The sequence below is a fragment of the Melanaphis sacchari genome, unplaced genomic scaffold, assembly GCF_002803265.2.
Source record: "Melanaphis sacchari strain LSU unplaced genomic scaffold, SCAv2.0 Contig72_pilon_pilon, whole genome shotgun sequence".
In the NCBI taxonomy this organism is placed as follows: domain Eukaryota; kingdom Metazoa; phylum Arthropoda; class Insecta; order Hemiptera; family Aphididae; genus Melanaphis; species Melanaphis sacchari.
In genome coordinates, this window is record NW_020271519.1 from 991665 (window position 1) to 1011522 (window position 19858).

A 19858-nucleotide genomic window follows, 5' to 3' on the forward strand; every position below is an offset into this window, starting at 1 on the left:
CGCATGGATTAACTTAAAAAGTTCATCATCCGATGAAAATGGCCAGTTAATATCGAATCGTATAAATACAATAATATTATGGTTATGATAGAATAGCAGTAGGTTGTAGTTACTCAACGTTTAACATGACAATAAAAATACGTGTACATGATTTCCGATTTAACTAAAACTTTGACAATAAAAAAAAAAAAAAAATTATAAAACAATATTATTACAATTTTATTTTTAAAGTATTATCAAGTGATTGCCAGTAACGTTTAATTTAATTGATTCCTTTAAATAATAAATTACTGTTGACTAAATCATAAAATTATTTGAGACCTATATTTACATCATAATAATAGGTAATGTGCTCTGCTGATTATTAACTATTAAAATTAAATATATGAATAATTATTTAAGTTATAATTCGAATACCTTTTGAATCATCGATATAATAAAATATGAATAACTAATAATAATAAAAAAATCATGATAATCATATTCAATATTATACTTCAGTTATCAGTAAGAAATTAACTTTTAAAATAGTAGGCGTAATACGTAGGCATGATAAATTCACTCACGTTTTATATTGATATGAACTGAATAATAAAAGTAGTTATTTTATAATGTTTTTTTTTTACTCTAGAATAGCTTTGACTAAATTTGTTTCTTTATTTTGTTATAATTCAAAAACAAATGACCACAAAAACTTGAAACTTATTATTTGAATTTTGCAGTAAACAACTTATAAAATCTTTAATTTTTAATGTTAAATTTTGAAAATTTAATGCAATATTTTGTATAATTAGTTCAAACTAAAGCTAAAAAAATTTAAAAAACGTACAAACAATTATTTTTTACAAATATTTTTTCTTTAAACTTAGTTGAGATTACGTATTCTAATAAAACATTTTATTAATTCATTTCAATAAAATAACTATGTTTATTTATTTGTTATAATTAAAAAATATTATTATAAAGAGAATCAATGCCGTTAATTTGAATAGAACTATTATAACTACTGGTTATCTATATCCACGTTACCACAACCGGTCTAGGGTGGTCGAGCGCAATGTTGGACATAAGGTTGTGGGCTCGCGACAGCCGAATGCCATGGCGAAAACTTGGTAAACCAGTAAAAGTCAAGTCCTAAGCCAAAATGTTTATCGACACATATTATATAATTTGATAATTTATTTATAAGCTAATACTTAAAAAGTAAAATTCACAATATTATAAAGTAAATTTTGATTTTATAAATAAGACGCTAGCCTCATCTGACAATGACGAGAGCCACGTGTGGCTTGCGAGCCGCAAATTGGCCACCTATGTAATATACTAAGCTATCAAATTATACCTTGGTTTAAATGAATACATTTGTTGAAAATAAATAATAAATAAATAAAATCACGTAAAAAACATTCTATTAAAATCATTTCATTAAAAATTGAGTTCAAAACGCAATTGGACAACGCAGGACAGCGATGGAAAGACAATGGTTTAATTATAATTAAATCTGATGATTTGAAAAATCATAATAATTTATTTCACGTACTTTGATAAATAATATACTCAATCATATTATTAACAATGAAAAATTATGTCCTGCCCGTAAGGTATATTTGTTGCAGAGATGTGATGAACGTATGTAATATTTTTTCTTTGGTTTGGGAGCGTATAGTACTAACATCTTACGATCGAGCGGCGAAAAAAATAGAAATTTACACAGATACGTCTGATAATGTACATAACAATGTGTGCTTATTCATTATATTTTAAACGATTTGACGTTAGATGTGCTACAATAAAAGAGAAAAACTCAACGAATTAAGTAAACATTGAAATTTTTCGTTATCAACAAAATAAATAAATAAGAAAATTATCGATCTTAATATAATAGTTGTTATCGAATGCGCATATCGATTGTACCAACAAATAATAATTGAAGGTAAAAAAAACAAAATTGAATATTAAAAGTACGAATAACAATAGTAGAAAGGGTATACATCAATTGTGACCGATTTCAAGGTATAAATATAAATAAATATGTTTGTTTAAATCCGGAAAAGTATAACGATAAGTAGAGTGACTTTAGAGGAAACTTGGAGTGAGTATAACCTAATATCAGTGGCTAAGTTTACATCATTACATGATTCATAAAGGTAACGACAAGAATTTATTGATACTGATTTTACGGTCCTGTACATTTTTTTAATCGCTAGTTCATACTATTATTATTTTTATCGAATTGTATTATTTATTTCGGGGTAGAAAAATATTTGGACAGTTTATATTCTGCCTAAATAAATGCTAATAGTTTTTTATTATTCCGATGACCGTATAGTCTTAGAGTTCCATGTGGGTTAGGCCCGCTTATTTTTATTTTTTACTAACGTAAACTTTAACAGTTATTTTTGTTTATATAGATAATAATGTAATTAATTTTTCTGTGTATATTTTTTATTTATTTATTTATTTTTTTATTTATTTATTTATTTATTTATGCCTTCGGCAACATGGGCCATTGGGTTTGATTTTGCTGTATATTACTATATAAACTTTAAAATTACATAACAGTTTGTAAATTCTACAAAATATTTATTAATAATAATTGATCATGTTATATTTTTTGGTGGCGCAATTTATGTGTAGGTACCTTTTTTAATCCGCATCATTAACGCACTTTCATAAATGCACATTGTGGTTTGTAATACTTACGACGTAGTTTGTACGTACTTTTGGGGAACTATTTCATTGAAACCAACCTGCAGTGTTAGGTTAGGTAATTGCAAATATAAATATATTAAATGTGAGTATATGTGTAATACTCTAATAGTATACGACAGTTATCTACCTTCTACGAAAAATGGATAAATTATACTATATTATTATCCATCAACTACATAGCTTATTATTTGTACATTTGTGTATATATGTATATAATATATATGCACGTTCGAGTTACCATGAATGACAATTCATATTTTTTATCGCACTATAGCTTATTAAAATGTACAAGTACTCTTTAATAATATATCTCTTTAAAGGTTAATTATAATCAGAGAAAAATTACTTATATCATAGTCGGATCTCCTACACATAAAATTATTATTGATTTTGGCGTACATAAAAAAATATATTTAAAATTAAAAACTAATAACGGTTATTGCTAATTATATATTTTATAACATTATATTTAAGTAGAATTAAATGAATGGTTTTTTAATGTTATATAATATTTATACGTATAATTAGTCACACAAAGTTCTCACATTGGTACCTGATAACCAAAACTGAATGTGTTTAATGCTAATTATTCAACGTAAAGATGAAAATTAAACACTTGTCATCATCTACTCAAATTTTACAGAGGTCAACAACGAATTCCACATGACAGCAAATTTATATGAAACAATCAAATCATTTTCAAAACTGTATATTATGAACAATTAATATTTTATTTAATAAATGTAAAAATGTATAAATTAGTCTATTATAAATAATTTTATGTCAGCTATATAAGCTAAATTATATAACCTTGTAGTTGATGCTCAATAACAATAATGAAAAAAAAATACATGAGTCTAGACGTTATCAATCTGTTAAACCTATTACCTACTCACATATGGCCTAATTTTTAAATTTGATTAGATCGATGTAACAAATAATAAATATATTGTATAAATGGCCACCACTATTAAATAATACAATAAACTATACCGTTATATGTGTACGAATAATTGGTCGACTTAATTACAGTAAATGAAAATATAAGTCAACAAACTCAAATATTTAGTTAGGAACCTACTGCAATCATTACAACTTATGATAGAATAAGATTTGAATTTAAATGATCATAGTATTCTTACAAAGCTGAGCGACTTAGATGATATTAATTACAACTTATATTCTACTTTAACGATAAGAACGTTGTGAAGGTAAACAGTGTACGCAAAGAACGCGTTGGAAGTAGTGTAACTACAATAATGATTTACGAAACGATAAAATATATTCAATACATATTAATAATGGTTCATATTATATTAATTACTGGTTCACATACAATTCAATATTATTTATATTTTTTTTATATTTATTATATTTAAGATATCGATCACGTTATTGGAGTAAGTAATGGTAACATAATTGATGAAATTTACTTCTGTTTCCCCTAGCTGTACATTATTCGCTGCCAATTAGTATATTTCAATGTTCAGATGTCCATGAACCAGTGTAGAGTTCACGCCCGATTAGTATTTGATTTATTAAGATATAATAAACTTAATTATTTGGTGTAATATTACAATTTTTAATTTGAATTGATTTTATCCATTCTATTTACAATACGCATATTATCATAATAAGATAAAATACGTAACCTGAAACCAAAACAGCAATGATTTTTATTTTAAATTTCTTTAGGAAAATACTGTTATTCATTTTTTTTTATCGGATAATCTTATTCCATCTTCCTAAAAAAATCGATCTTATTATTATTATTATTATTATTATTTTATTTAGTTATTTGAGATCTTGAAAATGACTACTTATTTGATTAATTGCTAAAGTACATAACACATTTTTATAAATATTATTAATGTAATTATATTCAGGTAATTTAATATTGAATGTTCTTAGAAATATTTGAAAATTATATAATTCAAATTAATTTACAATGCGAGAGCATTTTGTACGTCATGTAACTGACACCTATAAAGAAGTTAACAGTTCTATACAATATTGAACTTGAATGCTTTCAGCCTTATATTCCCAGTCATTTATCGATTATGAAGACGCCATCATCTTATAAACGCGTACAACACAGCAAATTCTCATTCACAATAATTTTACTCGGTTATTTTTAAAATTAGAATAAGTTGACATATTTTAAAATTTAAAAGTTAGAAAAATATTTAAGCCCTAGTGCATCTCGAAAGCTTTTATTGATATTTTAGTTATAAAATAATTTATAATTTTTTGTGAATCTAAAAAAAGCAAAAAAGCTTCAAAATTAAAATTAAAATATCAATAAAAGCCTCTAAAATGCTTAAGATAATAATCTTACTTTTAAATTTTGTAATAGTTTAATTTACTTTAGTTTTAAAAATAACACTCAAAAATCAATTACTGTAAAATCGATTTGCAATTACTTTTGTTGTTCTGCCCTGTTTATTCAAATAAGTATACCTAAGTAAATTATATTAAACTAAACTTTATAGTATAAAACTGTACGTCATTATCAACAATGGTGAGTATATTAAATAACATATAATTTATAATTCAGATATATTTTTTTAATTATGAATTGGGTGAAAATTTCTATTTCATCAGAATCTTACTGTAAAACATGTCATATATATTTATAGAACTCCGTATATCAAATACGAACAATACTCAGTTTGTATACGCATCAGTACTTATTACATAACGTATTCTAGATTTTTAAGTTTTTGAAAGATGCTGAAATAAATTTAAAAACGTAGTATACTAATATTATTGTAGTAGACGCTGAACTTCTATGATACTGTATAATAAAAAAAAAATAGTTACAACTAAAAAAGAATCAAACATTTATAAATTACTGCAAGTTTACAACATTATTCTGTTACTTCATATTAGTTCTTTGTGATGTAAATCGATGGATAATATTAATTTATTCAGCTATAGGCACTAATATTTCATAGTAAACGTATTTTTTGTGTTTTCCGACGTCACTGCCGAAACACAAAACACAAAGTACCTATTTATTGAACGTTTTTTACAGATTGCTTTGGTGTGGCTTCTTCTTAATAAATGACGTACATAGTTACATCCAATAACAGGAAACGTGATGAAATATTGCGTAACTGATTTCCGTACAAATCATCAGTCGATTTGGTTCGCTTTAAAGTATAACTTACGATAAATACAGTTTTTTAAAAATATAATATTATAACAATACCAATTATTTAATTAATTAATAAATTAATAACCTGTATTTTAAAGTGATTCGTTACATCACACTGTTAGGGGAACTTTATTTTTAATCAATTTCTTTAATATCTTTATGCTAAATAATACATTTAAAATTTTAAACTATTAAAAATGTCTTACATTAAACTTAACGGTAACAAATATGTACAATAGAAAGTGTGGTTAACATAATGTATAATAAACCAACATATTATAATATTATGATGATGTATTTAATAATAAAATATGGCTAGGTATAACACGGCACCATAGATCGGCAATTTAGGTACACTATCATCATGGTTGGCTGTTTTTGACAGTATACCTACCACTTCGTTTTCAGTATGATATTAAAAAATTTATCTTGGAAGACTTCACGTTTTGTTTTTCTTTATTTACTTTTTTTTACCATCAGTTAATGTGTATCTTGTTTCTGATTCTTAGTCGTCAATTATAATTTCCAACGTTACTTTGTTGCTTTTGTAAATCATACCAATCGCAAAACTACTATACAAATACATACACAAATATATATTACAAATATCAAGAACAAATACAAATAAGTTTTTATTTAAAAAATATATAATTTGAGATTCAGCAATAGTATAATATAAACATATTTGCTTGACAAGCAATTCGACATGAATATATATTTAAATAATATACATAAAATATTTATACATACAAATAAATTCGTCAAGGCTAAAAACTAGAGCCCTGGACTGAAAAAGCTATATGTTATTATAAAAATAAGTTTCTATTAAAAATATATAATATGTAGGCGTATAACAATATAATATAATATCTAAAATTATTACTTATCATTATTTGTATTATTATTATAAAATCAATAAAAGTATATGCATCGATGATTGGACTTAAAAAAAAAAAAGTGAATAAAAAATCAAAACAATTGTAATTATAAGTAACAATGGCACAACAATAACAGTATTGACGATGGTGGCTATACCTAAATAATAGTTGTAGTGGTGGAGGCGGTTGTAGTGGTTTGATGGCCATACCGGAAAATCTATATTAATCCATGATGTGATGTTTGCTGGTAAAATAGTTCTATAAAAGGTGTAAAAAATGGTAACTGAAGAGGGAAAGGGGTTGGCTCGTAACTCCTCACATGAATATCGTAGTTCAATATTTCAAAAACTCGAAAAAAAAATAATATATATACGTTTAAAAAGAGAGAAACAAAATATCATACGAGCACATCGGCAGCTGATGGCATGTGGGTAGCAGCGACAATAATATATCATGATATTATAACAACGTAATAATAATAATTATTGACCACGTGCGGCGGCGCGGGTCAGCCCAGCAGACCTCTGGTCTCGTCGGCGTAGCTGTTGCCCATGTGGCTTCCGATGACCAATTCGCTCTCCTTCCGGTTCCACGTACCCAACCGATTCTTGTAACTGCTGCATGCGATTATCCCGTCCATGCCGGGCGGCCGTTCCGGCGGCGGGCACGTGAGCGCTGATGTGATGAGACCGCTCGTGTACGTGCCACCGGCACCGTTCTCCGTCACGGACTTGACTAGCGGATCCATCAGGTTGTCCAGGCTGTGCACGTCTTTGACCAACCTCGGTGGCCGGGAGAAAATCAAAAACAGCGTTACGGCCACACCCTGCGGAAAAGAAATAAAATTAATCGGTTAACGCCTGAGCTGTCATATTTTTTTCTCGGTGTATGATATAATATAGTGGTAATGAGTACAAAATTTCGATTTGACAATGGCCGATGTTTGGTAAATCGACGGAAAAAAAAAAGAAAAAAAGGTGTCAATAGAGTTAAACCTGACTAATTTCTTCAAAAAATCAGATACTGTTTTCTTCCGCTCGTTTATTTATTTTTTTAGACTGAATTCGAGTCTATATTGTTATTCTTTAAGTATTAATATTTTTGATTACATACTAATAATGCATTTATCCGATATTTTAGCCGGCACCGACAGCTGTAACTGTTGTTATGTACTGTATTGAATGATAATAGTGCGTTCATAATCAATAAGCTTGTACTTTGATTGAGACTATAATAACTAAATTACGCACATACGTTTTTAATATTTTTATCAACCTTATTACATAAAAGTTTTACCCAACAACAGTCTTACAAAAATTAAGTTTTCAAAGTAGCTAACAAATAGTTATATAATAATAAAAAATTAAATAAATTGAATAGGATAAAAGTTATTTCTTGATATATCAAATGTTAATGTGGAATTTTTTTTTTTTTTTGAACAAGTACTTATTTATCGGTATAGTTACTAACATTTAATTATTGAAATTAAATATTATTTTAAGTGAAAAAAAAAGATGGCATACAGCATTTGGGCATTATTTCTTTGATTTAAAATTTTTTACTCGTTTTATTTGTGTAATAATAGCATATATTAAATCATGACACAAATTTTTTAATAAGTATTCATATTTAAGTATAATATTTATAAAACTCTCATAGTATTAGTAATATTTAATAGAAAATAACAATAATTTGTGCAATGTATTTTAACTTTATGCCACCATTATAGTTCTAAATTATTATTTAAAAAAATTAATATTGTACTATATTTCAACAATACTATTTTAAATTAATTTAATATTTGATGTTTCAATATAAAAATATAACGAATAAAAAGAATTCCAGACCAGAATATTAATAATATATGTAGGTATTTAGATAATAAAGAAGATTTTAATAATAGAATAAAAGTGAAGAAAAATAGACTCGACTTTATTTTATTTTTTTGAGAAATATGAACACTGGAGAAATACTAATTTTTGTAGAAAAAAGAGTATCGTCAACCCTCCTGGCTACTGTAGATAATTGAATGTCGTAATTGAATTTCCGTAATCGAGTTTTCGTAATCGAGTTTTCGTAATCATTTACGTTAGAATTTTGTACGGCATGACGTCGGGTAATAAATTTAAAAAAGGATACCGGCTATGCTATATAGTTTATTTCAAGTGTACTTTGTCATTGAATAAAACATTTATGCGGATGTGTTAAATTTGAATTTAATGGTAATTTATTAAATACAAAAAACGATTCTGAGTAGTAAAGGTATTTCAGCTTTTATCTCTGAGGATATTTTATAATATATTTATATTAAATACTCTGAAAAACGTATCTATTGATAATATGGTAGGCAGAACTGACTTTTAGCAACAAAAAAATAGTATTTTGTATCAATTCAGTCTTTAAATAGTTAGTAAAATAAATCTAAATATTTGAATATGTTTAAGTATACTAAGATAATACAAAAATCGAAGTTTGAATAAAATATAGGTACATTATATACAGTATCCATTAAAAAGGAGACAACCATGTTTTATGAATCGTACTGTATACAGGTTAAATTTTCCGTTTTGTAATCATATTGACATACGCAACTCTCAAACTTTTATTTGATCTTTTCGATTTGAAAAATCGAGATTTATATCGACGTTTGACGAATTACTAAGGCACGCCTTTAAACAGTATCAACGTGTAATCGTTGTTGTCGTGCAGAAATGAATGTGACCAAGCTACCATTACATTCCTTTATATATAAATATATATATATATATATATATATACATATAGTTAGTCGTTAAAGTATTAAACTTTCTTACGACGTACCATCAATCAACATGCTTTAAACCAAATCGTGATTGTGGATCCTCCAAACGATGTATTTATTACAATACAATACTGTGAAAACTGTGCTCCAATGGTTTTCATAATATCGTAAGTCATAAAGTCATAAGAAAATACGTTAATCGCTCAGAGCCAAATGCTTTCCGTTTATGATGTGTCTAAAGTTATAACTTATAACTAACCTTATAAATAATAATAAAATATAGAATTCTTTTTGTCGAATTGAAATCAGTAAAACGGATGCAAATTCCTTGGCCTTGAATGCAACAGAACGCTATACGTACTCGTAAGTCATATATTCCTACTTTAATTATCTTAATGCTTATCTCACTTTATTGAATTGATAAAACAATAATCAGCTATTTTCTTTCTGTACGAATACAAAGAGAAATGATGCAGTTTTATATAAAAGTTGCTGTAATTCATAGTTTTTACTAAGGTAAGATTCATTGATGTAATCAAAATCTAGTATAAAATTATGGTAATATTCACTTGTAATTTTCGTTATATTTATTATCAATTTTTTTTTTATCTCATAGCCAAAATAAACATTCAATTCATTTATTTGGTTCTTAGTTTATGGTATTAAGTCAATCATCATATAGTCTTAATTATAGTTTCATTATAACATTAAACATTTTAATAGGCAATAAGTAATAATACACTCACACGTGGTATAATCTTATCTTTATATTTAATTTGCTAACACTAGTTTAAAAAAATCAGTTTGAATAGTATTAAAATCAATCGACGTTAATGACCGTTTAATTGATAATTATTTAGAATAATAATTTAATAAACATAAGTGAGAATATTGATAGTCGTGTTTTGAATTTAATTAACAAAATTATTTATAAATAAAAATACATGAATGGCACTAAGGTTATAAATAAATATTATCAAAATTACAAAAGAGTTTTTAAATATTATTATTTTAATATTCCTTTTAATATATTATCAACAGGTTATTTATAAACTAAAAAAAAAATAGAAATTTAAATGATTAGTATTTATTTGCGATAGCATAAATCAACAAATTGAAAAATATTGTTATTCAAAGCAGTTTTTGCACTTATTTATAATATATATTTATATTATTAGTATTTGATTTAGTTTTTGTTAAGTTTTTAAACAAAAGTTCGCGTAAACAATGAAAATTCGATCAGCGATAACTGCGCGTAAATAGCTTTACATAAATATTGTTGAAAATTGTACTTTATTCTTTATCGTGTTAACATTTGTAATTATTTCATAACAAAACGTAAACCGCAGTACCAGTCATAAATAATTTAATTTAATTTTTTTTAAATTCAAATTCATTTTACTCGTCTAGATCATTAATAGAAATTATATGTAAAGGTTAAATCCAGGATTCTATTTATTTGTGCATACATTCATAAAAGTATGTTAAATATTATGTAATAACAAAATAAAACTAAAATCATATTTATAATAAAATGATAAATAAATGGCGCTAAATATTTTTATTTTTTTACTCACCACAATCGCGGATAATATGATAACAAATAAAGTAGCTGCACTGAATCCAACGATATCGTATAGTATACCAGCAATGGAAGGACCGATAAAAGCTCCGAGTGCAAAAGTTGATGTCCAAAGTCCCGATATCAGACCATAAGTTTCCAGGTTGTTAGAAAACCCGTGCTGACTGAAAAATCAAAAAGACTAAATTATAATTTTTATAAAACCAACACCACAAAATAAAACAATCGACTGGGATTATTTTAACTTACTCGATAAGATATTATACTTTTATAATTTAATTTATTATTAGTTAATTGAACAATGTATTATATCAGTGTCAATTTTTAAAACCCAAAATCTATCAATGCCTATATCTATATTCAACGTAATGATTTATGCATATTTTACATTTATGCATCTCATATTATCATTCAAATTTACTCAGAATTGTTGTTTATTTATACCACTTATATAAAAACGAGACATTTCTCTCCAGACCGAAAAATTCTTTAGAATGAGAAATAATTGTCATTCCCCATCTCATATTTTTGGTGAACTTTTATTTACACGGTTCACCATGTATATATGTACGAACATAAAGTTTAAATAACGAAACGTTTTGTGTACATGAGCAAGCATGTAAATAAATAATCCTAATGTCACATTCAATTTAAAAGTAACGAATGGCTTATTTGATTTTTTTCTCGATTACTTGGAAACTAAACCTCTACAAATACTTACATGGCGGTCCGCAGAGCGTCGGTGAACGATGCAACAAGTTGTGCGCCGATGCCCATGCCGTGCATCACCAACCCTAGTATGGTGACGGAAAATTCTCTGGAAATGTGCGAAAGACATTTAACATAAATTATTTTTCAGACATAATATCATAACATTTATGTAACGTAATATGAACATTTTTTCATATTTTTTAAAAACTACTTTATAGCGAACACCCGCGTATACTTACGTCGGCCTGTCGAGAAATGGCACTGGACCGATAAGACTGAATCCGATCATGAGTATAATGCACCCCAACAACGTTACCACTTTAGCGGGCAGCACTTTATCGCACAACCAACCCCACCATGGCGCTGTCAATGCATAAGTACCGCCATTAATGACAAACATCAGTCCCAAGACCATTGGAGACAATTTGAACTTAAAAATAAAGAAACAAGATGAAAATAGTAATAAGAGTGACGTTATTTTGACGGCAGTCATACTTGTCTAAGATGTGGTTCCAAGGTGGCCGACAAGAACCCAATGCTCATAGACGTCACGATAATACTAGCGGCCGCTAACATTATACCAGGAATTTTCAATACTTTCAACAGACTAGCTGTAAAATTTGTATATAATGCAGGCTTAAAAACATGTTTTAATCAAATTTTTTTCTTAAACAAAATTATAATATCTCCATCTAATACTACACCTAAGCACCCAGAGATTATGGTAGAGTTTTAAAAAACATTAAAAATATCATTTATTTTTCTTAACTTTCGCACCGTACATGGGCATTGAAACAGCATTCGTCATAAAACATACCTAGAGTTTTAAATATTTAAAATCGTTTATGTTATCATCTACGTAATGCATAATAAGCCAATATGTATTTATTTTTTCATACAATAACAGTTCATAAGACATTTTACTATAAGAAAAAAGTCGGTTTTAAGATGGTCATGAATATATTTTATAAGCATGTTATTATTTGCATTCAAGTAAACAATAAGTCTATTTATTAAATTAATATTATGAATTACTGAATTTACTCAAATAGTATACAATTTACAAGAAATTCAAATATTTTAAATGATAATATTATTTTAATTAAAAATTACCATCACTAGTAATGTCATTTCTACGGTTGGGGTGGTCGGGCAACACAAAAGCAGTCATGACAGCCGAAAGGAATAGTGTAGAACCTAAAATCAAGAATGGGGTTACAAAGCCTCCGACCTGAAAAAATAAAATTTGTTAGTATGAAATATTTTTCTAATGTCATTATATTATAAACATTGTATTCTAACTTGATACAAAGCTCCGCCAACAGTTGGTCCAACAATCAGCCCAAGACCGAAAAATGTCTCAAGAGAAGCCTAAAATTATCATAATATTTTATATTACGCACGTGTTAAAATTTATAAAATTAATTTATACGTTTTTATTCTTACAAATGTGGTGGCCACGTTGTCCGGAAACTCCATAGCAATAATGGCAAAACTGGCTGTCAAGAACGCCGCATTTCCCATCGCTTCAACAATACGTATGACGAATGATAATATGATGAATGGATAATGACCTTCCACCTTGTCCAAAAATCTGGTACCAAAACAATAAAAGAATCCACCGTTTTAATGAATCCATTAGGTCTTACGTCATCAAATTTAAAGTATTGATTTTATGTCACGAATCATTAATTCGAGTACAAACAAACAGAAAACATGCGTACTATGTCCGTTAAAGAACAGTTAAGTATAACTTTTATGAAAGTATAAAATGAAATTATATTATAATAATTATCATAAGTTATAACAATAATAATAATAGTCATTAATAATTCAAATATTTATTAAAAACATTTGTCTCGTTTTTATTTTTTATCTCAAATAAATAAGTAGTACAAAGTTAAAATATTTACACATTTAATTATTATTAAACAGCTGAATTTATTTTCAAACTTTTGTTTAGTGTTACTTCTAAGTCAATAAACGTTTTTAAATTTAAAAAAAACCCCGGGTAAGTCAATCTACTGAGTAGTAGATGTCGAATATACGTCGTATTTCTATTTTTGGTATCTTTAATGGATGAAATAAATTTGAATGCAATGATAATTCTTTGTACTTTCACGAAAAACAATATAGTACAGTACAGTACTTTACAATACAGTATTTTGTAAGTCAGTACCAACATATCATATAACATTGTGAATAAATTCGTGATATTATTAGCTTAAAGTTAATTAAAATATTTTAAAAATATCAGTGTAAAGTATATATATATATATATATATACAGTAGAACCTCGATTATCCGTGACTCGATTATCCGTGTTTGCGATTAACCGTGCCCATTCTTCCGAACATTTTTAAACATAATACTCGATATCGACAATCGTATTAATGACATTTTTGACGATAACTTCATATTTTAAGCCCTAATAACTTGTTGTAGGTATACAATATTATGGATGTAGGACGTATGTATAACATTATTGTATGTATACGTCTTCTTATGTATATTTCTAATTACAATTGAATCAAAATTTTTAAAATTTCATTATTATAAAAAGTCTCGATTAACCGTGATTTTCATTTATCCGTGTGACCCTCTCCCCATCATTACCCCGGATAATCGAGGTTCTACTGTATGTATATATTTACATTACTTGTCTCTACGAGTCAATGTCGCGCGCTACCATCCCCACCCATGTCATGCTGTGCATCGACTAGGGACTAGGGTATTTGAACTCCCCAAATCATACTACTCTTATCTAACTTTAAACCTTTTGCCGTAATATATATTATAATTTATTTTCTATAAGAAATTAACATTTTAGGTATACTATGTATGCCACAAACCTATTCACACCGTTATAATATACTGTACATAGTTGTTGATAAATCTGGTAATAACAGTAATAAATGATAAAATGTTATAATAATAGGTGCATAAAATATTTGTAAAAAAATTGTATTCATTGTATTCAACCAATCGTATACTATAATTAATAATTAATATAAATAAATTATTCCTATTAATACAATGTCCACTACAATAATTTACGGATTTTATACCTAATGACGAGGTTTACTCAAAACCTATTATATAACTGAGTAACTTCCATGTGTTTTATTTTATACATTTTACAAAAATAATTGGTAAAATAAAAATATTATATTTATTATAGCTAGCTGTAATTTTTTCTTACCCAAATAAGATTGCGCATATTCCTGTTGTGAATATCCCTCCATTGAATAAGTATTTGGGCCCAATTCTATTTAACTAAAACATTAATTATTTTTTAAAAATTTGCAATATTTAAATCCTGTTTTTTAAACTGTACTCACGTGTTTTCCATAAATGGGACTGATTAAAAATACAACCAGTTCAAAAACACCGAATACCAAACCATATTCGGTTGCAGTGGCTCCTTTTTTTTCAGCCTAAATATAATATAATATTGAACATATTTTTCATCAACATACAATATTATTGTAAAATACATTGATTAATTATGTTACTTTATTATTTTCAAAAATGTTTAATTTTGCATTAATTATTTCGTACTGCTATAAACTTGTAATAGAATATTTTATCTATAAAAATATATGTGTATTTAAAAATATGTATCTACAGAGTGATATCCCTATTTTTACATTTAATAATGACTTTATTCAAATTCTAATTTTTGGAATTTTTAAATATACTCAATTAACATATTTTCAAATATTTTAGATTTTTTGTGTTACTTAATGAATAGATACTCTTGTGATGTGATTTACAGTAAATAATTTCATAAACATAAGTCTTTAAAAATAATTTTACAAAAATATAAAATAAATGACTTATTAGATCTAGTATTAATTTATTTGGATCATTTTTATAAATTATAAATATTGATTGATTTATATTAATTATTTAAATGTTCAAATAACTATAGCCCAAATATCTTCCAAACTCATTGTCATGGACCTATTATTTACAAGTGTACAAAATTAAATAATTAAAAAATTACTCATTTAAAACTTAATCCTGTAAAATCAAAATTTTCAGAAAAAATTACCAGCCAAATAATTGACAGTAAAAAAGGGGTTCTCGTGTAAAAACAAAAGTTTGTTTTTTCATAGGATACTCCTAAAATAGTAAAATAAGTTACAAAAAATTTCAAAAAAATTTGTATTTATGCAATTATATTCATACTATATTTATTTATTTACTTTAAATATATACAATATATAATATAATATACTGTATAATTGAAAATTTTTATAATCTGATTTTGAATAACTTCATTATTAAAGAAAATATGGGTGAACACTAAGCATGCAAGATGAATCACTCTGTATATAATACATATATATTATATACTACTTAAATAGTGTTTACATATTTATAAATCCTATGTACATTATGCATATATAAATTATATTTACATTAGTTAAGAGTCTTGTTTGTTTTTATGTAAATATAATTTTTAAGAACCTAATAAAGAATTTAAGAGTCTTTCACTTTTCTTATATCATGAAATGAATAATATATTAGTTGCTTTAAATTATTAAATTATTACACTATTATATTATCTGATTATCATAATATTAACAAATGCGTTTGTAGTACCTAGTAAAAAAATTCTAAAAATAAAAATCAATTATACGTGTATAACTGTAATTGTAATTATTTTTTTCAAATTAAACGTAGGTATTGATTTTTATAATATTTACAAACAAAATAATGCCGAGGTTAACACTAATCAAAAATATCAAAGTATTATGAAAACTTTGGACCTAAGAGCAGCATAATATAATAATATAGGTTTTGTATTTAGGTCGAGATTGTAAATTGGAACACTTTTTTACACACGCGCTTCTTGATTTATATTTTATCCGTTTGTAAGACACAATAATATGGTTACGTGACCTATAATTAATAATATATAATGAAACTTGAAGGAGTGCCGAGTCGATTTCTTTAAGCAACCGTGACTAGAAGTTTATCGATGTTTGAGAAAAAACTTAACACACCTATAAAAATTTAGGCCAAAAATAGGATGGAAAAGTCAAACGGAGATTATCAATATTTTAAAGCTACAGTCGTAGTTCTATATTATCATAGACTTATACGTCATGAAGGGGCAGCTCACGTACGTGAATTTTAACGGGTTTTAGGTCAAATAACTTATAAACTACACCTAACCAGTGTTGATTATTAATGTTGCTCATATTTCGGGTGGAATTTTAAATTTTGTTTTGTTTTTCTCATATCAAATATCAATTACGAAAAATCATAAATAAATTGCCTGAAATTTAGAAAATAAGTTATATTAATTCCAATGATTCATTAACATCATCAACCAACATCGCACAAACCCTGCGTACGCCACAATTGCTTCCAGGTTCAATGAACCATATGTTTAATATTAAATGCGGTCCTCTCACCTCTAGGGGGTAAAACGGAGCCTGTAATGAAACGCAGATGGCGTTACAAAAGTCAGCGATACTGAAAACGATTAACGTCAACCACTGTCGTTTGCTGAAATTTGATATGCGTAGCATATTAAATGCGGACGGTCCACCACGTAGATGCGCCGATGATGCTGTTACACTGCTGTCGCAAAACTGATAGAGCTTTTGTCTTCGTTGTTGTCAACGCTATAAAATATGACCGTCGATCGGAGGGTTCAAGAGAGTAGACTGCAAAACAGGTTTTCATTCGGTTCCCGTGTCACATGATTGTTGTTGAACCATTAATCTGTATAATACAATAAAATTAAGGTACAAGAAATCAATAAGAGAATAAAACACGTAAGGAAATAAAACGAAATTTCTGACCACAATATAACTTGGTAAAGGTGATAAAATATTAAAAACATTGATCTAATGTATTATAACCGACATCTATGCAATACGAGTTTCATCGTCATTGGTAGATATCCATAAAAAAATGTAATAAATCCATTAACGGGGTCGGTGACTCGGCGGGCCAACCGTATCAATATGTAAATACACTAATACCGACAATACCGTATACACGTTGTAATAATATGTAATATTGTTTACACTACAGATTTTATGAAATTATTATTATTATCAGTCGGTCGATGATGAGCAGACGTGGCACGTCGATTGTGCGACGAAAAATAACCGGTTCGGACGTTGCGGTAAGTAATAAAACCCTCTACAGAGGAACAAAAAAAAAAAAAAAAAAAAAATGATAAAATAATGCGCCCTTCCGATATATTTGTATGTTACGCGTGCGCTACTCATCAGTCATCAGTACTCATCACGATCACACACATTACATTTAAAAAAGATAATTATTGTGCGTCCCCTAATCGATGACCCCGAGCAGTAACGCCGCTCGTGCGTCCTAGACCGATTAATGAACGTCATATCATACGTATTATCGTCGTCATTATCGCGCACGGTCGAATCGTATTAAAATAACCGTTCCTACTACTTGAAAACATTGATATTCTTTTGATTTTTTTGGCCCAAAAATCCCTTTCATTCATAAACGGCATCACACGACGTGACATACGCGTAAACGCGTACAATAAAAAATATGCATTTATACATATATATAACCTAGCCGTATAGGTAATACCTACCACCAGTCGTGCCCAATCGCGTATGCGTTAAGGATGACGGGTCGCGTAGCGTGCAACTCGTACGGACCTCGCCGCCCAAACGTAATATGCGTAGTGTTATGGTTTTCGTTGTTACCTGTTATTGGTATTGCGATAGTTAATAACGATAATTCGACGGTTTGTAGAGATAAGCAGCCAAAGTAAATCGTATAACCGAATGCCGTATCGAAAAGCGACGAAATACGTCTATTGTGGATTAGGCTAAGCGCGTTGAACGTGTGTGCGCGATAGGTAAGGTAAAACCGTACGAGTTTCCGTCCGCCTATCGCCGACGACACCGATGTCAACCACGAGTGTAATCGAATAGCGACCGACGAGACCAGCGCGACGCCGCCGTCAAAATAACACAAAAAGTGCGATTTTCTTATTAAATTTGATAACGTGTCCGCGCCGGTACGTCCGTCGGGCGGCGAGCGCGTTCAAAAAAACTTTTGTCGCAGACTAATAATTCCAGCCAATAGTCGCGCGGAGGTTATGCCCGCATCGGTGTGCCGAAATGGATATCGAAATAAATTCGCGAATAATAATAATAATAATATTATTTATTAATAATACCTATAATATAATATGTGATTGTGCACACTCACTTGTACAATATCTGGTCGAGTCAATTCGTGCGATCTGCGTGCGGTGGCGGCGACAAATCCGACATGTGACGGTAACGCGTAAAACCCAGCCACAGGTATGATACGGATACTCGCCCGAAAACCGTTTTCGAAATTCACTCCTCGGCGAGCGGCGACACGGGCGGCACACGGGTCCGGGTGCTGGCGCGACGTTAACAACGATGATTACGACCGCAGGTAAAAACTATATAGGTAATACAACAAATAACGATAATATGATGTGTCGCGAACGTGCACCGATTTTCGTGTCAATGATCGACGTGTACCACCGCGTTATTGGCGTTCAATAAATAAAAATATATTATTGTTATTAAACCGAACAAACACGCGGCACACGGCCAGACCAGAGGTGAATCCGCGTGTACGTTTAATAAAAATATTAACGTTATATCACCGAGTTGTTCGTTATCTACACACGCCGTGGGGTAGCCAAGGTGGGGGATATTGAATTCGTACCCACACGGCTTACACTGTCGAATGCCTCTTATACACCAATAATGCGTACATCATTTTCATGGTTATTATTATATTTGACCAAAGTTCAATGTAGACCTATAGGAATGTACCTATAGGTACACTCCTATTATACATTTGTATATACGTATATATAATATTTTATCTTGCGGCTATCGGCTATCAGATAAAAAGCGTTACAAACAGCTAATGTATGTGTATAGGTAGAAATAGAGTATATTTATTATAGGGTAGGAGAGGTGGGGGTGGCAATTCGCGGATAATTAAAAATGTTTTTCTCTAAGCAAAATATTTACCACTTCTACTGAGGAAAT

The 19858-nt window shown here is 28.3% G+C and overlaps 1 protein-coding gene across 3 annotated transcripts; it reads right to left on the reverse strand.

Annotated features, from left to right (window-relative positions):
• Positions 1-6789: 6789 nt before the first annotated feature.
• Positions 6790-19457, reverse strand: LOC112600844 (MFS-type transporter SLC18B1-like). 3 transcript variants are annotated; one of them, XM_025348161.1, is made up of 12 exons: positions 19032-19457; positions 17234-17546; positions 15146-15241; positions 15007-15080; positions 13251-13398; positions 13107-13175; positions 12918-13035; positions 12300-12415; positions 12044-12234; positions 11815-11910; positions 11089-11257; positions 7259-7576 (listed from the first exon to the last, which is right to left on the reverse strand). In XM_025348161.1, the coding sequence occupies exons 2-12, from the start codon at positions 17348-17350 to the stop codon at positions 7259-7261; spliced, it is 1512 nt and encodes a 503-aa protein (XP_025203946.1). In that variant the 5' UTR covers positions 17351-17546; positions 19032-19457. The 3 variants fall into 3 exon arrangements, with proteins under 3 accessions (XP_025203948.1, XP_025203946.1, XP_025203947.1); XM_025348162.1 differs by lacking the exon at positions 19032-19457 and adding an exon at positions 17627-17725; XM_025348163.1 differs by lacking the exon at positions 19032-19457 and having other exon boundaries at positions 6790-7576; positions 17234-17350.
• Positions 19458-19858: the final 401 nt, after the last annotated feature.

Bases quoted from the DNA above. Each gene is read 5' to 3' on its own strand.
- LOC112600844 (XM_025348163.1), bottom strand. From the start codon at position 17,350: ATGCTACGCATATCAAATTTCAGCAAACGACAGTGGTTGACGTTAATC. The intron at 13,399-15,006 runs GTAAGAAAAAAT...TTTTGGTACCAG, and splicing joins ATATGCGCAATCTTATTTGG to ATTTTTGGACAAGGTGGAAG. The intron at 12,416-12,917 runs GTAATTTTTAAT...CAAATTTTACAG, and splicing joins AAATGACATTACTAGTGATG to CTAGTCTGTTGAAAGTATTG.